The 19,350-nt window shown below is 44.0% G+C and overlaps 2 protein-coding genes across 2 annotated transcripts in view; one reads left to right on the top strand and one right to left on the bottom strand.

Moving 5' to 3' along the window:
- Window positions 1-111: 111 nt before the first annotated feature.
- LOC118507638 (15-hydroxyprostaglandin dehydrogenase [NAD(+)]-like) lies at window positions 112-1,923 on the bottom strand. Its single transcript, XM_036046397.1, has 4 exons — window positions 1,427-1,923; window positions 1,238-1,358; window positions 731-1,160; window positions 112-661 (listed from the first exon to the last, which is right to left on the bottom strand). Exons 1-4 carry the CDS (start codon window positions 1,517-1,519, stop codon window positions 547-549), a joined length of 759 nt encoding a protein of 252 aa, XP_035902290.1. The 5' UTR covers window positions 1,520-1,923; the 3' UTR covers window positions 112-546.
- An 864-nt stretch (window positions 1,924-2,787) lies between these two features.
- Window positions 2,788-19,350, top strand: part of LOC118507637 — a 30,627-nt gene continuing 14,064 nt past the window's right edge. Inside the window, exon 1 of the mRNA XM_036046396.1 lies at window positions 2,788-4,697. The gene's annotated coding sequence lies outside the window, so the exon portion shown is untranslated. The remainder of the gene's footprint in view (window positions 4,698-19,350) is intronic.

Raw genomic sequence — 19,350 nt, 5'->3', positions numbered from 1 at the left:
CAGAATCGACGAAACTGGGGATAACATTTAAAATGTACGTTTATTTGGCTGCATTTCAAGCTCGAGTAAAATAACAATGCTCAAGCAAAACGAAAACTGTTAGCAAAATGGTCATACTAATTATGCATTTTACTTTATTTTACGACAATTTTACCGAGACAATCTGATCAATTTTGTCTTACAACATTGATATTGCATTTCGTTTCGGTTGTTCGTCTGGTATGGTAATCATATCAAAAGCGTTGTAAGGTTTTGCTTTAAATGTATCCTGCGCAACAATGTTTGCGATGTCTTTGGACATTATTTGTCACGTTGCCTTGCTATTTGTTACTGAATGTTTACGCTAATATGAGAGAGTTTGAGACCGATAAGTCGATCCTGCCGCTTAAGTACAATTTGAATGGATGATGCATTTAAGGATTGTTTTGTTGATCCGTACTGAAATTGCTTAATATAATATAATTTGCCATTTTCTTGTTTGAAGATCATGTTAATGTGATACGAGTCGAAAGCGCTAGCTTGAAGAATGTGCGGTAGGATGATGTTTTAAATGCTACTGTAAGGAATCTCCTTGGCCGGTTTGCCGCCTGACACGAGCCATATGGAACCGGTAGGGGCATTTTTCAGCAGCGGAATCAATTCTTTGGCCACATGTTCCATTCTGTAACAACAACAAAACACGATTAAACGATGCACAACAATCACTCAAATCACACTCAACGGGAATTACCTCTGCAGCTGTACACCGTTCATGTCCAATTCTTTGGCTTTTTCGTACGCTGGTGACATGAAACGTTTGTTGTGCGATGAGGAGTTCTCGATTGGTCCAGGACAATATGCAAACGCCCTGACATTGGTGTTGCCGTAATGGAATGGATCCCCACATGCTTTGGTCAGACCCAGGATGGCATGCTTAGTGGCCGTATAGATAGGTGTAGAAAGCTGAGGCTTTACGCTGACGCCGGATCCAATGTTAACCAGGACACCACCCCCTCGGCCTTTACTTTTGTCCATAAACTTTTGGGCTAGCAGTGTGCCCCGGATGGCCCCGTTCAGGTTTACATCGACCTCGAGCTCCCAGAAGTTATCGTTCATGATTTCTGCGTTGTTTATCACAATGTTAACTTCCTTGAACATGCCTACCGTATACTCGAACGCCTCTGCGAATGAAATAACAACGAAAAGTGACAGACAATCATTTGATTATCGCTCGTTTTCCTCACATTTAACACCTTACCCTCGAACTGTACATAATCGGTAACATCGCAGTGACAAAATAGCACCCGCTCTCCGTATTGTTTTTCTAGTTCCTCCACGGTCAATTCGCCGGCATCCGAGTCCAAGTCACACACAACAACCTGTGCATTTGAGTGGTATACATCTGAATGTAGGCTCTTCCTTAGCTTAAAACTCACACTTTACTTACCTTTGCGCCATGCTTTAGCAATTCTTCACTAAACGCCCTGCCGAGACCAGTGGCAGCACCGGTCACGAGCGCAACTTTATTTTTCAAGTCCATCTCTTCGCGATTGCAGTGCAACACTAAATCCTTTTCAACTGATAGCTCCTAGCCCTTGCCGGGGTTAACCCAAAATACAGTGAAGCGACTGCCTATGATTCACAGCACTGACCCCACTCCCAAAAACTGTAGACACACCCCGCCGCCGAACTTCAGCGCAAAAGTACACAAAATGTGCTTTGAAGCGAGGCCGCTGTGCGTTTGCCGTTTTTAAAAAAATGTGAATACTGGGCACAAAACTTTAGAACGCAAACGAAAGGGTGATCGAAACTAGAAGGAGTGAAATTGGAGAAGGTCGTTTACGGAAGGGTCTTGCAAAAGGTATCCTGTGTCGTTCACTCCACCTAACGTATGTGTATGGTATACCCGCCGATCCTTGTTCCAGTCTGGTTTGCAAAAACAACACACACATAACAATCTACAAGTCGTTTCATACATCAATGTTAGCCACCCACCAATACAAATGCATCTGGTTGGGGTAGGATAACGCTTCTGAGATACTGTGTTCCGCGGGGGGAAACTATTTAGTGCATTTTGATGTAATATATATTCTGCGGTGGACCATAATATCGAATGAAGATTGATATACCAGCCCAGTATGCATTATATTCTAGGTTTTGTTGTAGATGCAGTATTAAAAACATTCCGTAAAATTGTTTGTAAACCTGTGCGTATACCAAACACGTTTTTCTACGCGCGCGCATGCGTGTTGATGGTGCACTCATTTCTTGGAAACGTTTTGCATTGCTTCACCAATCTTGGCCTCTTGAAAGAATTGAAATAGAATCACCTTAGGTGTATTTCGACTATTTCACGCGATTTTTAAACGAAATCACAAAACAAAAACACACGTACCGGAGCAACGTGATTTAAAATGCAATTTTGATTTTTAAATATCCGTATAGGATACGTTAGTATTTGCTTGATTTTTTATCACAGGAATGAATTTTCTTTAACGTCATACAAATTCAAATCGGATCGGAACGGATTTGCTTCACCTGACTCGTTTGACATAAATGCGCACAAAATTTGGTTCTTCGAAAAACACTCCTCAAATTCGATCCATGTTGCAGCCAGTTAAAAAAATAATAAAAAATACTTGGTATTATACCAATATTCCGTCAGTTTCTTCAATTATCTGACAACTTTCGTCCAGCGAAACTGTATTTTATTCAGCGTTTGAATCTTACCTGCCAAACCGAACTTCAAAATGGAGTCACATAAGATGATGCAACCTTCTCTACGTACATTCAGCTCCACAATTGACAACGCACTGCAAAGAGGCGTCGGAATCCAACACCATCAACCGCACAGTGCACCGAGTTCTGGCTTCGTTGTGCTTGTGGAATCAGTTGCTAGAAAACGCTCGACTCCTATCAAACGTTCCGCTGTAGTGAAGCAGGGCGAGAGACCGCACAGCACCTAAAATGTCTTCAAGATTGGACGCGCTGCACAGCTGAAAACCGTATACGGAGCGAACTGTCACAACAGCGAAATCCGGATTGCTTGGTGCAAGTCAACGCCACAGGAAGAGTGCGGTGGAACGCTCGCGAGTGTAGTTTTCTGTGTGTGGCACAGACTTGCGTACACACGGTGAGTGAAAATCGGGACACGAAAACAAAAGCGGTAGGCAGCCAGCAGACCACCACCAATCCAAAGCGATCCTGTTCCGGAATTCGATTGCTCACACTCCCGGAACCAGGCGTGTCACCTTTTTTTTCTGTTGCATGCTGTACCGCATCATTTTCTCACTGATTGCTGTGTTGGTAAAAAGGCAAGAAGAAAAAAAACAGTGTGGTTCAATCGCTTGCATTTGCTAGGGAGCAACCAATTCCAAATTTTGCGTATAGTGTACGTGTGAATGTGTGTGAGTGTGGTCTGTGGTAGGCCGTCTGTTTTCCAATTGGAAAATTGTGTTTGTTTTGATCAGTATCACAGCCAGCCAGTGCGAAGGCAAACGTGTGAAATTGTACGAGTTTGCGTGCGTGTGTGTGAGTGCGTGGATCTGTGACGCGAGTAGCGGTAGTTGCACGAGTGTGTGGTGTATGCGTTCGGTGAAAGAATAGAATTAGCAGTTGCCACCCTTTTTTGCTCCCTTTCTGGATGAAATGAAAAGGGCGTCTCGAAGGAAGTTGTGGGAAAGTTCCAGGTGTTGCCGTAGTGAAGAAAAGTGTTGCAATTGTGCTTCCGGTCACAAAGTCCGCTGGTGAATTCTTGTTACCGACCTGTAGGCGAGACCCTCTCCGAAACACTATACATCTGGAGAAGGATGCAACAGCAGAAGCATCGGTCGTTCAACAAGCGGCAGATTGGGTTGCATCGACAAGTGTGGCTTACATAATGCAGTGCTAGTTAAATCAAGTCAGTATGTCATGAGAAGGATTTCCGACATCAAGCAGCTCCGGTAAACAAGTGCCTCTAAGTGCGGGAGGGATTTACCAGCCAGCTAAGCTAGTCTGAACGCGAACCGTAAAACCATCGTGGCGATGGCGCGTGGCTTGTAACAACGTGTGTAGTGTAAAGTGTGTCCCTTGGTCCCTTTCGAAACACGGAAGCACATTCGAGCGATCATGAAAATAGCAGCAACAGTGCATGCGATGACGATGCTGACACTGCGCTCATTGGAGACATCGACGAAAGCTGCTGCTGTCAAGTCTGCTCTGGTTCGTCACTGTTGCTTCTTTCTTCGGCAAAGTTCGCGGTTTTGCTAGTGCGTGAATAATCTGTGTGTTGTGTATGGGGTTGTTTATGTGCAAGCATTAAGTGAACGAGAAGTGGGTTAGCGAAATAATAGTGCGTTGATCTACCGTGATGCGAATTTGGCATGCATCGGAAACACATAGAATAACCGTGCAGTGGAAAAATCAACATCATTCAGTGTGAAAGTGTCTCTAAATTTTGGAATCCGTGTGTAACGGCCGCTTGCGTAGATAGTGTCAGTGGTAAGGTAAATGTTGGCATTGCCTAAAAAAGCTTGTGTCTGCTAGCCAACATCACCGTAACCCACATCCGAAGAACAGGCATTCTTGGCACCAGGAAGCGATTGTCCAGATTGCCCACAGTGACGACGTATTTTGTCATTCGTAAAGTTTTCCCCTATCGAGAGCCGAATGCTGAAGCAATTCTTAAAGATCTAGACGCCCACGTCGAAAAACCGCAGACCGGCCCGATTCACAAGGTAAGCTCGCAACTTGTATGCACCGGGGGTGAAAGAAAGCTCAATGTGTTGTGTCTGTCCTAAGTCCTTATTCCGACCATCGTCTTACTAGTAAACCATTAGACTGTGTTTGTAATATTCGTGAACTGTTTTGGCCAACTTTGCAAGCAACTTAATGTGTGCGGTTTGTCTACCGAGCCAGTGGATGATGTTCTTCGCAGGGAGAAAATCGATACGATGAAATAAGGTTTCTAATTTTCTCCGCATGCTTTGACCCTCCCAGATTGTACGCTCCTGATGTTGGACGCGCTCTCGCGCACTCTCTCGGTTATTTGGTTATTTGATCACCTTCCTTTTACCGTGCGGCGTGTGATATATCCCGGTGGCTACCATGGCAAGAAGGAAGGTTAGCAGGGTTACCTTTTGGGAATGTTGTTTGAGTTTGAAACGAAGACACGCCGACATTTAGATTGTTCTTGTTAAATACACCAATATCTAATGCTTAAGCAAGAAAAACGTATTATAGTACCGAAAGGTTGGTTTACTAGAAAATAAGACTTTAAATAGAAAGAATGGGAACTACACTGGTAAAGAATTTGCGATGATTCTCCCGTCAAATTGCTAAGCCGCGAAAATAGTCAAGCCCTGCAATTTATCTACCTGTTTCTGTCAACATGCTAGCGTTGACTCTTTTGCTCTCTGGAACTTTTCCAACACGATATCTCACTCTCATTTTATCGTCGACGGAGAATAGTGCGAAACTTGGTTGGCATAGTGCACGACGGTACTGCAAACTAATGTTTGCAAAATGTTGGATTCGCGTGATATTAGTTCACTAATTTTATTTTTTGAGCTAGTGTAATTCTTTTCATAAATTCTTTGATAGTAAGTTTAGCTAATTGTTTGATTGGCATTTCATGGTTAAGAGCATTTGAACTATTTTTTTTGAAGCAATTTGTTAGTAAAACCATGAAAGGAAATCGCACTCCAGCAGAAATGATTCAGATTTTCAAGTCAAGGAAATGTGGTTATTAGAGAGTTGCCAAGATCAAGAAGATCTGGACGACCCAGCGATCGGTCGAAACGGTGGTCTCGAATGCTCAATAAAATATATTTGGATCCGACGAGTACTGATGGTACTCATGTTAGCGAACATAAATAGAAAAGACTGCTTCAGACTTTAATTCTACTTTAATACGTTTAAAACACTTTTTTTTAATTAATATTAGAAACATCATACTTTCGGTCTCGGTGCAAAATCTCATCAATAAACATTGCAAGATTGATGAAAGGCATCATTGACGTTGATACTGCCAGTAGTAATAGCAAGGGAAGATCTGGCGATCAATAATTCAGTTAGTTACGGCGGAGGTTTCGGGGCAATGCCGATCGTCGCCCTACGTCAATACGAGATAAGCCGGTTTATATAATAATCTTGTGCATCTTTAATAGCATTAGTCACGTTGAAAAAAGCTTGATTTACTGTTGCGATTACCTGTAGTCCAGTATAGTAGTATTAACTCATTTTTGTTATTTATTATGAACGGTCTGACCGTATTGCTGTTATTAAATTATTTATATATAATCACAATAAATCAATTGGAGGTTAATCTTTAAAGCTAAAACACGAATAATTCTCTGCTTTGCATTTTAGTAGTTTTTTTTTCTAATCGTACCATAAAATGATATTTCAAATTTGGGGTTGACTTGGAAAAACTACTCCATTTCCTGTCAATGTCACGCCACAAAGTACTTGATGGACGTGTTCCAGATATCAAAAAGGGAACAAACTGAACACTTTATTTGTTTGCCGGTAGTTGATTCCCAAGCATGATGGAACCATCATCGATGTCCCCGTGCTACATAAATTTAACCAATTCCTGATTTGTTTTAGGGTTAACCATTCTGCGGGACTATTTTTTTTTTGTCAGTCAATATTCACCAACCCGAATATATTGTTTCCACAAAATATCCTTATCTTACCCCGTAAAAGAGTTCAGTTTGGAAAATCTTTTCTTTTACCGGTAGGGCAACGCGGTTGCAGTTAATGCCTTAGGTTACTTCCTGTTTTCACAGTCCGAACGTCGGTTGCTTTATCGATTAGACATTTATCGAGTTTCTCACGACACAACCCATTACGGAAGGCACGTGAAAACCAAGGGAAAGAGTTCGTTAGCACACGTTTTATTCATGCGTTGGAAAATAGTTTCGGAAAATAGCTTCGGTTTGTTGCTGTGCTTACACGTGGTTTCAGAAGGGGATCTTTTTCTCTTTCCTATTCGACTTCCTTTCATTGTATGTGCCCTTGGGCAGGCTGGCTAGCCTCTTGTAGTGAAATGCCAGGAAAGCTGAACCCTGACTTGACATTTAATGAGCCAAAAGCTCTCACGGTTGATAAGATGGCACGGGTTGTGTCCCTGCCCGACAGGCACCAAACGCACTATAGAAGCTTACTTTTCTGGCTGTAGCTGTTTGCCCGAAGGCTGTTTGGGAAGGTGCGACTAATTTTTTCCACGGTTTTCCGCTAGTACAAAAGTTTGTACTTTTGTTTGCTCATGATGGGACTGACGCGAGATATGTGTGATAGGGGTGGAAATGATTTTTGTTTAGTTTTTCATCACAAAAACAGACCAGCAGTGTGGCAAAGATGGCAGTTTTGTTTGAAAAAAAAAATTAATCATGAAAGGAAGGAGTTAAGTTGACATCATTTGCTTCCTTTTATTTTAAAAATTAAGTATAAAAAGTGTATTTTTTATGTAACTACAGTACAGCGAATCGCGTTTATATTATGAAGCTCGTTGTACATCAAGGCTATGTTTACTTTGAACTTGAACGAAGGCCTTGCTGCACATGCATGTTTTGCGTGACAATGGAACAATACGCTTGTTGTTGATGTTGCAATCTGGTTGGAGAGTATTTTTTGTTGTGTTAAGCATTTTTTTTGTTGTTTTCGAAGGATCATTCAGTTCTTTTTTGAACAAGATTACAAGATTGTAGCAACGTTTAAATTTACAAAAAAAAATACAAAAAAATGTTTTAATGTAATCCTGCCATGTCCGCTATAATATCGTAATCGCAAAATTATGGCTCAACGAAATGCAACCAACTGTAGTAGCAGATGGCCCTAGTTTTATTTTATCTATATATCGCTTGATGTATCACTTCATCGAAAATGGAACCTTTTGGGATTTGAAAAAGTTTCAAGGGCATATCAGAATGTTCCACCCAGCAAGAAGAAACCAAGGAATTGTCAAAATGTCGATCATAAGTTTATAAAAGTAATCGAATATTTTTATCGTTCGATTTTTACAACGAATAGCTTGCCTAAATGGTTATCGAATTAAGCTTCTAAGAAGACACTTTTCCCCAAATGCTACCCGTTGTGGGGTGTATATTGCCACAATATTAACGTGTAACTCAATTAACACAATTTTAATAAGTCTACAGGTAGAGTCATCACTTTAATCAACAACGCGCATTGTACATTCTTTCCCATGCTACCACTCCTGCGGTAGGCTTCATGTAGCTGCTGCTCATGATGTAAGAATACTCTCTATCGCTCCCTCCCCCCCTCCCCCCTCTCTCTCTCTCTCTCTCTCTCTCTCTCTCTCTCTCTCTCTGTCGGGTGCTATGCATACGCTAAAGCGCGTTAATAAAAGTAATAACATAGCTTCACCACCGCTGCAACCATTATCACCAGCGGCCAGTTTGCGGTAGGTCGTGCGGTTTATCATTTAGCCAGAACGTCGGTAAAATGGACAAAATAGGGTTGGTGGGCGCAGGATGATGGGATCCGTGTGCCGTGTAACGGGGTGTCATTAATTGGCTGTAATTATTTTTCAATTACGCATCTTATCGCGCATCCGCCAGATGCGACCACCGCACGCGGGATGCGAAAACATGGTTACGTTTGAGCCCAGGGTACTTTTCTTTCATATTTTTCTTCTGCTGAGAAGCTGCTCGCCAGCGAAAGTCCTTGTAGGCTGTTCTATGCTAAAGGATGGATTTAAATTGACGAGATTTAAGTGGGAAGGTAGGTAGGAGACAATGAGTCCTGTCTGGTGGAAATATTCAAATACAGGCGAGTCGAAACAGTTTCAAGGAGATGGCTAAACTTCTGCTTAGCTATATTCAATAATAATTAGCAAATAAGTAAATTATTTTGAGCAATTTGGCTGGCAAACCATGGTCGACTTTGTCAATGTAAGTGTTATGTTTTGCCCGGAACAGGCCTACCTTTTTTCATCGGAAATTTCAACAAACATAAAATTTTAATCTTTTTTATCTACCATCGTTAAGTGCTCAACAGATACAGGGAACTCTTCCACTGTCTTATTTTTTTTTTTCGGAGCATTTTCCGATTCGTGGGATGACCGTTACGAGGACAAATATTTACCGGTTCAGCTCTATCTGACCGGTCCGCGCATAACCGGTTACTCAACGGCAACTTACGAACAAACGCCCTCCGAATCGGTACGATAGATAATTACGTGGATCTCCACGTGAAAACCCCCAAGACGATCTGATCCAAAGTAAAAATGAATGATGAAAATGTGTCTCTCGCTCAGTGTGATCATTTCCCAGCTTTCGGTTTGTGGTTCGTTATGATGGTTCTCGCCCCAATGGTTGGGATGGATGAATGACCCGTGCGCAACAGTGGGTTTATCGGGTTAAATAATTCAATAAAGGCTACGAATATCAAGTTGAATGAAATATGTTGTAAAAGAAAACTCGCTTGATAGCATATATGTTTGCTTTCTATTAACTTTTCCTCGGCTCTGCTAATTACCAACGTATGCAACTCTAATCGTTACTTTTAATCTCCTAATACATCAACTCCCGGTCATCGGAAGTGAACCGTCACGCAAATTGCATTGCGAGCAAGAGATAAAGAGAGAGAGAGAGAGCGAAAGAGAGAGGTGGTGGTGGGATTTGGGATTTTAATTGCAAAAACCCCGGCCGCATCTCACGTACGTGCCTTACATACCGTCGAAATTGAACGTGCAACCGTTCGTGCATTATTCACGCTGGTGCATTTGTTCCTCTCACTTTTCTTATCAACTGGCCGCCCCGATGACGCCCGGCAGGTTTTAAGATTTCCTGCACTGTGTCTAGCGTCTTTTTGCGATGCTCTCGTGCGACGGAATCGGTTGAAGAAAGGTGGTCTACTTGGGAGCCTATCGAGCGGGGCTGCTAGTAGGGGTGTATTTACTACCTTTCTCCTGTTATCCAACCGTTTTGGTGTTGTACCCCAGCGCCCAAACCATGCCCATCGCCGAAACCGTTGCGCGAGTTTCTTTTGCTCTTGGCAACCACCACCACCAACCAGACCATATTGCGGGTTCAATCAACCTGACCTAGGTGCGATGTTGCTGCGCTGTGGTAGTCGTGTTTTTTGCGCTGGCCACGTTTGCTTAGCTGCGTTGCTCGGAACATATGGTCCGAAGGCAACTAGAAGAAAAAAGCAACGGGAACCGCGTGTGTAGATACGCAAGGAAAAGAGAAACTGTACTTACCGCAAACCGAGGCCCGACAGCAACGCCAAAAATGTCGGTGGTTAACATAGAAGAAATATTTGTGGAAAGCAAGAAAATCAACTCCGGGGCTCCGGCTGGGGGCGCTAACGCATTTCGCACATTTGGCTCATCCGAACTCCTGCGATTGCCGATGGGGGAACACCTTCTGCACCTGCACCAGATCATTGATTGTTGTTCGGTGTTGCATTAAACGATTCAGCCGTGACATGGTTACGATGCTCTATGCAACTTGTGTGTGTGTGTCATCCAATGGTAGAATGATAGAGAATCTTCCTCATGATCATCTCGGTCGTTACGCGACGGACGCATCCACGATCCGCGCTTGTTGTGTGACCTTTTCTGGTCACGTTCCGATGATCACGTTGTGAATGACCGCTTTCGGTGGCAAAAAGGGGGAATGCTGTCCGCTACCATGCGGCCCCGTGATCATTTGTAACGATCGCCGAACGAACATTATTGACTTCCCCGGTTGCGGCTTCCCTTTGACACGCCATCTGCTGCTTCGTCGATGTTGGAGTTGCGCGAAAAGCTTACATGAAATTATTTAAATTTTCAAGAAAAATGCTCCAACGGCTGACTGGGAGAGTAAGCTAATGCGAAAATCTGGTCTCTGCATGATAAACACGACATCGCATGCATAAAAGCATCCGAAGGCGTCTGGTTAACATTTCAGCGATCTCCGTCCGTTGGCGAATATTTCGTCTATGATTTTGTTGTTGTTTGTTTGTTTTCATTTTGCAAACTACACGCGCAACCGGGGAACATGCGAACAAGCAGCAATGGTAGAAGAACCGGCAACGGAGACTAATCATCGTCATTACCATTTGAAGAAGAAGCACTGAAACGTGTCGACGACTGATCGCGCTGATCTCAGGCCCGATCGCCATTAAAACACGTGTGCCAAGCGTTGCATGCGCGCACCGTGCGTGACTCGAGGAATGTTGCTTTGTGGGCTGCTTTCCTTCTTCCCGGGTGCAGATGCACCGATAAGGGTAGATGCACACGCGCGCGAACTCTATACACTTTGCTGCTGTGGTGGGTGCACATTTCATAATTAATTTTATCGTCGGACGCTCTATTATTATTGCTGCGCCCTCCGCGATTTTTTACGTCGTAGTGGCGCAGAGAGAGAGAGAGAGAAGCTTACGTTCAAAAAGGGTTGACAGCTAACCGACAACAATGGTTTACGGTACAATTGCACCGCGAGCGGTTAGCACAAGTGCAATCTCCCAACCCTCTGCCAGTGAGGGGGGAACCTGCCCCTTGGGCGACGGGGATGGCTACGGACGATTTGTTTTGCATCGAGCGATCAGACGAAGTGTATCGCGCGATTGGATCAGGTGTACATATCGAGTGGGTTCTGTTTAATGGGCGTAGAATAGATTCTAATTACGATTTATCGTATGATGTGTTTACAGAGGTTTTCATATCCCGTACAACAAGCCGGTGTTGATGTTTAAAACAATAAACGATTTTGACACAACATACAGTCTACACAATCCAAGTCTTAGAGTTGTTATATCGAGACACTTGTTTTATGCCCTGAGAAACATTGTTTATGTCTTGATTCCTTAATGGAGGTTTTATTTCTAAACATTTTAATAGAGATATAAAAAGTGGGTCCTTTTCAGCAATTTTAAGCGCTGGGAAGCGACTGGGAGCGCTTTAAATCATGGGAATACCCAGGCAACTTCATGATCTCGACCAAACATCCATAGCCCAAAGGTTTTGTTGAGTATCTGGTGGGACCAGATCGATGTAGTTTATTATGAACTTCTCAAACTATCCATCACAGGTGAACGATATCGAACGCAGTTGATGGGACGGGCGAATGGCGCTGGCTGACCAGCAATTAAGGTCTCATGAGAAGATCCAGAACTGGCGGGAAACGTGGGTCACATTGAAGGATGACCCATAGCAGAAAGATGGATTCCAAAAATGAAAAAAAAACCCTAAAAAAAATGCTATTTGTGTGCGGACATAATACATTACGTGAAGAACTATTAACCCAGTATAAAGCAATTCCCTCCCTATTACTAGCTAGTAAAATCTCGGCCTGCTTGGCAAAAAAAAGCGTTATTACCAGCCCTCATCCCAATGGGACCGTAGAAGCAGGTCAATCGGATAATAATTCAACATACACACGTACTCATGCGCCACCGACCTCCCGTGTGCGAATAACCTCCGGAACAACTGCTCTACTTACGCGCGTCTGCCAGTAGCAGCAGCAGCAGCAGCCCGGTTCGCAGTGTTTTATTTTTTGTTCTTGTCGTTTGATTTCCAATTCCAATTCTGGCGCTTTCAACATCGATCCATCCGTGTGACATATTGCGGTAGTAGCAGCGTGCCCCTGCGTGCACAACACATTTTGCTTCGTTTTCCGTCGACTGCAGTACGCGGCAGCACAGCGCTGGTTTATTTGTCTTTTCCTTGCTGCATCCGACGAGACACATTACTGCAGTACGACTCTGCACCACCACTGCTCATCGAAGAGATTGAAACGTCTTTTAAATTGATGTTGACCAGCAATGGGTCGGCCCCCAGTCGCCGGAAGCTGGTACCGCTGGTACCAACTGATGGCAGCGAATGGGAATCAGCCCCCGGATTCTGAGCACCAGCGAGCTGCTTGCCAAGACGACGCATTCCAAACGTACTGCTGCTTCCACACGGGTAAACATGGATGAATTGTCGCGCATGGAGTCTCGCTCAAATCTCTGTCGGCGAGCGAACTGATGCGTCCTGCAGTATAACAATTGACAAATCGTGTTATGGCGCACCAAGTTGCCAAGTTTTGTTGTCGCAAAAAAAAAAAGCTATCGAACCGAGCGCTGCAGTAAAATGCAGTTTTCCTGGAGGGGGAAATGTGGGCTGTGGCTGCGCTTGTTTCTCGCTCTGCGTCTGTGACGCACGAGATGGTAAATTTTATTAGCACCGTGGCGCGGGAACTTTGGACAATGAGTCAAAGCTGTCAATAGCAACTGACCCGACATGTGATGTATCCGTTTGTAGGAGGTAGAATGAAGCAAAATTAAATTTTATCCATAGAATTTGCGGTTGCTTGTGGTGTTTTTTTTTAAACTTGAACATTTAATGCTTTTTTCCTGGAAATTTGAAGGAAAAATAATTTTAGTTTTCCGTGCCCATAAGGCTATGAACTGCATTAAATGAATTGAGTATAATGATTTGTCTAGCGTGGACGCGTGTACAAACTGGTTGCCCCCTTAGCTTGTCTGAAAATAGATTTCGCATTTGTTGAGGTGATTTGGGGATATCGTTATGGTGCAGCATTATAAACTCCTTATGTTACGAAAGTGAGCACCCGTTGCGTGCTGCAGCGCGATTCCTGTGAGGTGATTTTATTTATTGAGATGTGTTAACGTTTATTTATAGAGTAATCATTATTAGACACTCTCGGGGAACCGGGGTTTAGGTGTTTAGTATGACTATTTTTATTATGACGGTAGTCGTTACGGTGGTAATCCATCTCCTGCGCTGATGTTAAGCTTTGTGCCGCGATATGGGATGAAGTTGCTTGCGTATGTGGGGCTTGCAAAAATGAAACTCTCCTCATTTTTATGGGCTATGGGGTTAGGTTTATCTAGCTTTGTTCTTGTTGTGTTGCAGTTCCTTTTAAGACATGAAATTCAGTTTGCGTTTATTTATTTATGTTTTATGATGTTATGGTTTTTGCGCTTCAACTATTTTGGGAAAGGTGTTCATCCAATTTTATTGCAATGTGCTAGACGCACACAAGGAAAGGAATCGATTTGCGGAGCATTAATTCACTTAAAACCTTGAAGTATTTAAAATACTTGGACGAAAAGTACCGTATTGTGGCTGTGTAAACGAACACATAACAAGCGTGAGAAATTGAAGCATAACGCCGGGAGATTTGTGGAAGCATATGCTACTCAGGAAGGTGATTAAACAAACCAATAGCAAATGTAAAGAACCGCTACTCAACACCGTTGGCCAAAGTTGGAGTGCACCTCCAGCTACCCTTACCCATCCATTTCCCATCCCGGCTCAATTTCCCGCGATTCGGTCTTGGACGAATATATGGAGAACCATGTGTGTGCCTGTGTGCGCCGTTAGTGTCTGAACGCTCAACTTGAAACGCTCATTTATGGGCCATTCGGGGTAGTGCGGAACCTTATCGAGTCCGCGTTTCCAAATAGCTAATGATGATGGGTTTTTACTTGATTAGCGATATCGGGGTCATCCAATGCTGTCCCGCTTCCACCCAGCACGGCAGTTCGCTTTTTGTTTTATCATACCATTTAAAGAGCTCGCGCACCAGCCATACCATGGGCGGGTTTGCCAGCTGTGCTCGGCGGTCATCTTGTTTCCTGCCCTGGCCGGGCAGGCTCTTGCTGTAGCTACGAATCATGAATGGGTTTGGTTGGTTCGATGGTTGAGTGAGTGAGTGAGTGGATGAGTGATTCGTTTAAAGCACACACACACACACACACAGTTTGTAACCCGCTCCGAAAGGATCCGTTTGATCGACTGGCCGGAAGTAATTCGGGGTAACCGATCTGGCTGCCTCACATGCCTACGGAAATAGAAAATGAAAAACCCCGGGGCCCGGGAATCCAAAAGGGCCTGTTTTAATCGATAAAATCGATCGGAATCGGCTGTACAATTTGAACGCTTTTCGAAGGGTAGAATAAGTGAGATCTTAGTTCAAATAAATAGGTTCGGCATATTCAAATATAGAAGCAGAACTCACTTTCCAGTCACCGGTAAAATGAAGTCGAAGGAAGGGTTAATGCCTATCAAGAGTAAGAAGAGATATTTCATCATAATGAGCAGAGATATTTACTATAAATTTGTTATTACTAAAGTAGTATAAAATGTAATATAATTAAAGTGTGTGTACCGTGAGAGCGCAGTTTATAGCTTACAGAGTTCCTGCTAGATATCGTTTTGAGCAGCTTTCTCTAGGAGCAGCGCTCAAGAAGCAAGCATAATGTTTAGTCAGGGTCTTATCTTAATGTGATATTTTTATTTTAGTTTATTTTTTCTCAGTAAAGTTTGTTTCATGAAGCTATACTTTTGTTTACACTAGGGTCGTAACGCTAGCTTAGCCGTAATAATTTTGACAAGTGATTAATATAGATTGAAAGTGAAGTTTTTAAATGGGAGAGATGTTTTTTCCTGTTGTACACTGGCGTAAGGAAACTTGATAGCAGTTTTGCCTTGAGCTCGATCACCCTTAACCGATGACAAATCGTCTTTAAGCGCGGAAACTCTCTTAAAAAAGAGATGCAGAAGAAATATAAATACCGTTGGCCGTTGGTGTGATGCATGAACTTTGGCATTGACGTAAAGCGCGTTCCCCTTCCGTTCGCCGTTCCGCAGCATGGAGAAAGGAAGTGTTATATGTGCGAGAGATCCGAATCCAAGGCAATATCCCGGGCGTGCTTCCTGCCTAACGTCTAGCGTCGCGCACTCGATCGGCTCGGGTCATATTGCGTGCGTAAGAAGCGGCATATCTTAGAGCGTCTCTCTGGGTCAACGGTACTGGCGACCCACACCCGTCCCGATGCAGGAATGTCGGTCGTCCTCGGTAGCATTTGGAAAACCCCAGCATAGCCCAATGTTGGAGCGGTTCAGTTGAGGGCGGTTGTTTATTTTTAAACCGATTTCCCCGCCCTAAGGAGCACGAAATTAAGAAGTGAGAATGACAGCACTAGTAGTAGCGTCATCGAATGGCAGGGCGGGGTGTTCTGAACGAGCGAAACCGGCACTACGAACGAATCATGAATGGTGCTACTCGCACCCGCGAACACAGTCAGAAAACTCCCGCCATCGCAATCGTCACGCGCAATCACGATGTCGTCGATTGTATGCACGCGGCTGTTTATGTTTGCGTTCATGGTGCGATGCAGAGGACATATGGCTCATCTCAAACGGCAGCAAAAAACCGAAAGAAAGATATTTCAATTTATACTTCATTTTTTAACACGATCTTTGTCCGACTGTTGTCAAGATCAAGTTCGACACTAATCGAACCGTCTGGAGGGCGTCTTGTGTGAAGTGCCAAAGCAAATACGCGTGGTGGACGCCGGCACAGAATTCACACTTCATTTTCGGTGCTAAAAATGTGTTTCCCGAGCCAGTGGAGATCGTTTGCTACAACTTTCTTCGTTGTCTGTATTTGTCACAGGGCAAATAGTAAAGACGTAAGCTTTTCTCTGCAAGCCATAGCTTGAGCCCTCCTCATCTTCCATCGTTGTATAATAGTCACCCAGGATAGTGGGGGGGTATAATTCACTTCCGGTCACTTGGAAAGCGAAGAAAACTTGTCCCCCCCCCCCTATACTACAATCATCAATCAATCGAGCAATCAATCAATCAATCAACCCGTCTGTCTCTTCCCAATTCTGCCACATTTATCTGGCAACAGTTCCCCGATGCGCTATTTCACGTTACAGCCAGCTGATTGCAATGGCGGTAGGGACAATTAGGGTGAGAGATGCACACGCCAATACTGTGGTGTGACCCCCCTCCCTCCCCTCTCCACCGCCAGAGTTACGCCTCGCGGTATAAATGCACATGTTGCTTTCCGCTTATTAACGTCGATAGAGATCGAAGCAGCGTGCAACTTTTCGCTCCGAGGCCACTTTAGGGTTGGAGGATGCTTCCTTCGGGTGTATGGGCCGGATCTAAATAATGTGCACCCCTCACATGTCTTTACTCATCACTTTGCTTAATTCATACCGCTTGAGTTTTCGCCGAGGGGCAAGACGATGAGGTTCGTTTGTTAAAGAGCTTGCTCGATCGATTCCAAATTTAGAATAATGCTTTCCATCCCGCTCGCTTGCTGTAAGTGTGTTACTGTGTAGGGGGGTAGTAGTGTGTGCACGAGAAGATGGTCCTCGCGATGAACCATTAGTTCATCGAGAGTGTCGTGCACTTTGTTCGACTTTTTGTTGTTGTATGTATATTAAACAACGGTATTCTCTAGCACGTGGCAAGAAGACTTCTTCCCCTTTTGGCTCTACAACCTCAAGAGGTCGCTAGCTGTCATATCTGGCTTGCTTGACTTAGTTTACCAGTAGCTGCATTCCACTCTACTGGGATCCTCCTGCGGATGGGATTCGATACCACACGCCATACCATGACGCTTCGGCTATCAGACCGCCAAAGCAACGAGGGGACAGAATAGCACATTCGTTAATTAACAGAGATTGTAAAGGGTTAAAAAATACAATAAATCTCGCTGCGTCATATTCCCAAGTGTCTTCACATCTACGAAATTACACCGGAAAGGGGATGCACTCGCCATCGGTTTTTTGCATCGTCATAAACACTTTTCATTCAGCACGATGTCCGGTCATCAACCAGCATTGCTCGTCCGCATGAAGGACTTTTTGTCAATTACAGCAGTGAGAGAGAGAGAGAGAGAGAGAGAGAGAGAGAGAGAGAGAGAGAGAGAGAGAGAGAGAGAGAGAGAGAGAGAGAGAGAGAGAGAGAGAGAGGGAGGTACGCTCAAGGAAGTTAATATCTCGTCTACAGATGTGTAGAAAATAATTCTTCAACACACTATTTATTTTACTGTATAAACCTTAACACATAAGAAGAGTTTATTGCTTATCTCGTTATGATTATGAGCATACGGATAGGCATCATAAAATGTTGGCTTGTGTGCACAATCAATGCCTGCATGGATTCCGGTCATTGTACCGCTTTTCGGAGTAAATGTCATCTCGCGACCCCGCAAACTTTCGCGTGCTGCATCACATATCGGCCGCGTCCAGTATCGATGATACCCACCCACAGTGGTCATGCGTTTGTGGACGTGACTTGACGTGCTCGGTCCACATTAATTCGTCGTGTGCATGTAACCAACCACCACGGGGGAAGGTCAAACGCGTGGGATTACGCGGCTAGTGGGCGCCGTTTTGCGTCGAAATATTGCAATGTCGTTAGCTTTGTATGTGTTTTTTTTATCAGTTTTTGTTTAAAGTTCAGATGTCCAGACTTGCTTCCTTTTAAAGCTTTGAGCAATATTTAGCAACAGTTCGCAGCATAAAATCGAAGCGGGAAAGAATGTTGCCTCGCTACCACCTCGTACGGTAACTTCCGCCGTTACGTACGTTACATTTATCAATGAACTTCGCGGAGACGACAGACGGTCTTGGTCGAAAATAGATGTTTGGGTGGTGGTGAGTTTTCTCTCTTGCCAGCTTCGTACGATGGCCGAGCGCACGTTGTCACAGGAAAGAAAATCGACCAACGCACACGAAACGCACGTCAGAACAAAAGGGGGATGGCCTGGTTCAGGAAGGATTGATGATTAACGGGGACCACAAACGGTGACGCACAATTGGCTTGGTTGGCCACGCAACTGTGTATCCGCTAGGACGCAGGTTGTCGGTCGACCGGAACCCCCCCTCCCGCTGAGAGTTTATATTTTGGTTTGGAAAAGTATTTTAGCAGCAACTCCCGCGCAATTGATGCAAAACGCTTCATTTAAGCAGCGATTGAAACAAAAAAAGAAAAACGTCTAAAACCGTAGACACACGTCTCGGTCACTAGCCGCCGGTATACCGGTTTCGAAGCGAGCCGAGGTTTGACGAATGACGTAAATCTGTCGAAAAAGCAGTTGGATGGTCGTGTATGGGTTCTTACAAAATTTGCATAGAGGACAGACAACGTTCCCCGGTGTGTCTGTGATGCGATTAAAAATTTCTATCAAGCACTAACTCTGCTGCCACAAACCAGTTGCTGGAAGGAACTGTGTTGACGAAAGAAGCAAGTTTGCAGGAGAGCATCTTTATTTTTAAGAAATTGTTGTGATCTTATGTTGAACAAACGCTTTGACACGTGTGACCGTGTGTGTCCGGCGTTGGGAAGGATGGAAATTAATTATTTCAAACATTATTTACAAACAATTTGACGCCAACCACCCACCCATCCGCCTATCTCGGGTGGGACATTGTGGTTTTTTTTTCGTTTTAGTAGGACAACGTCTGATGTGCCGCGTTCGCGTTCACTACTCTTAACGGACCAATCAAAGAGGATCGAGATTTGGAACCACCACCCCGTGTCTATTCGAGAACGTGTGGTGCATGAATTTTTGGGGCCAAGAAAAGTGTCTGAAGAAGAAATAGCATAACAACACACAC

Source organism: Anopheles stephensi, chromosome 2 (assembly GCF_013141755.1).
Source record: "Anopheles stephensi strain Indian chromosome 2, UCI_ANSTEP_V1.0, whole genome shotgun sequence".
Lineage (NCBI taxonomy): Eukaryota > Metazoa > Arthropoda > Insecta > Diptera > Culicidae > Anopheles > Anopheles stephensi.
This window is presented reverse-complemented; position numbering and strand designations above follow the sequence as displayed.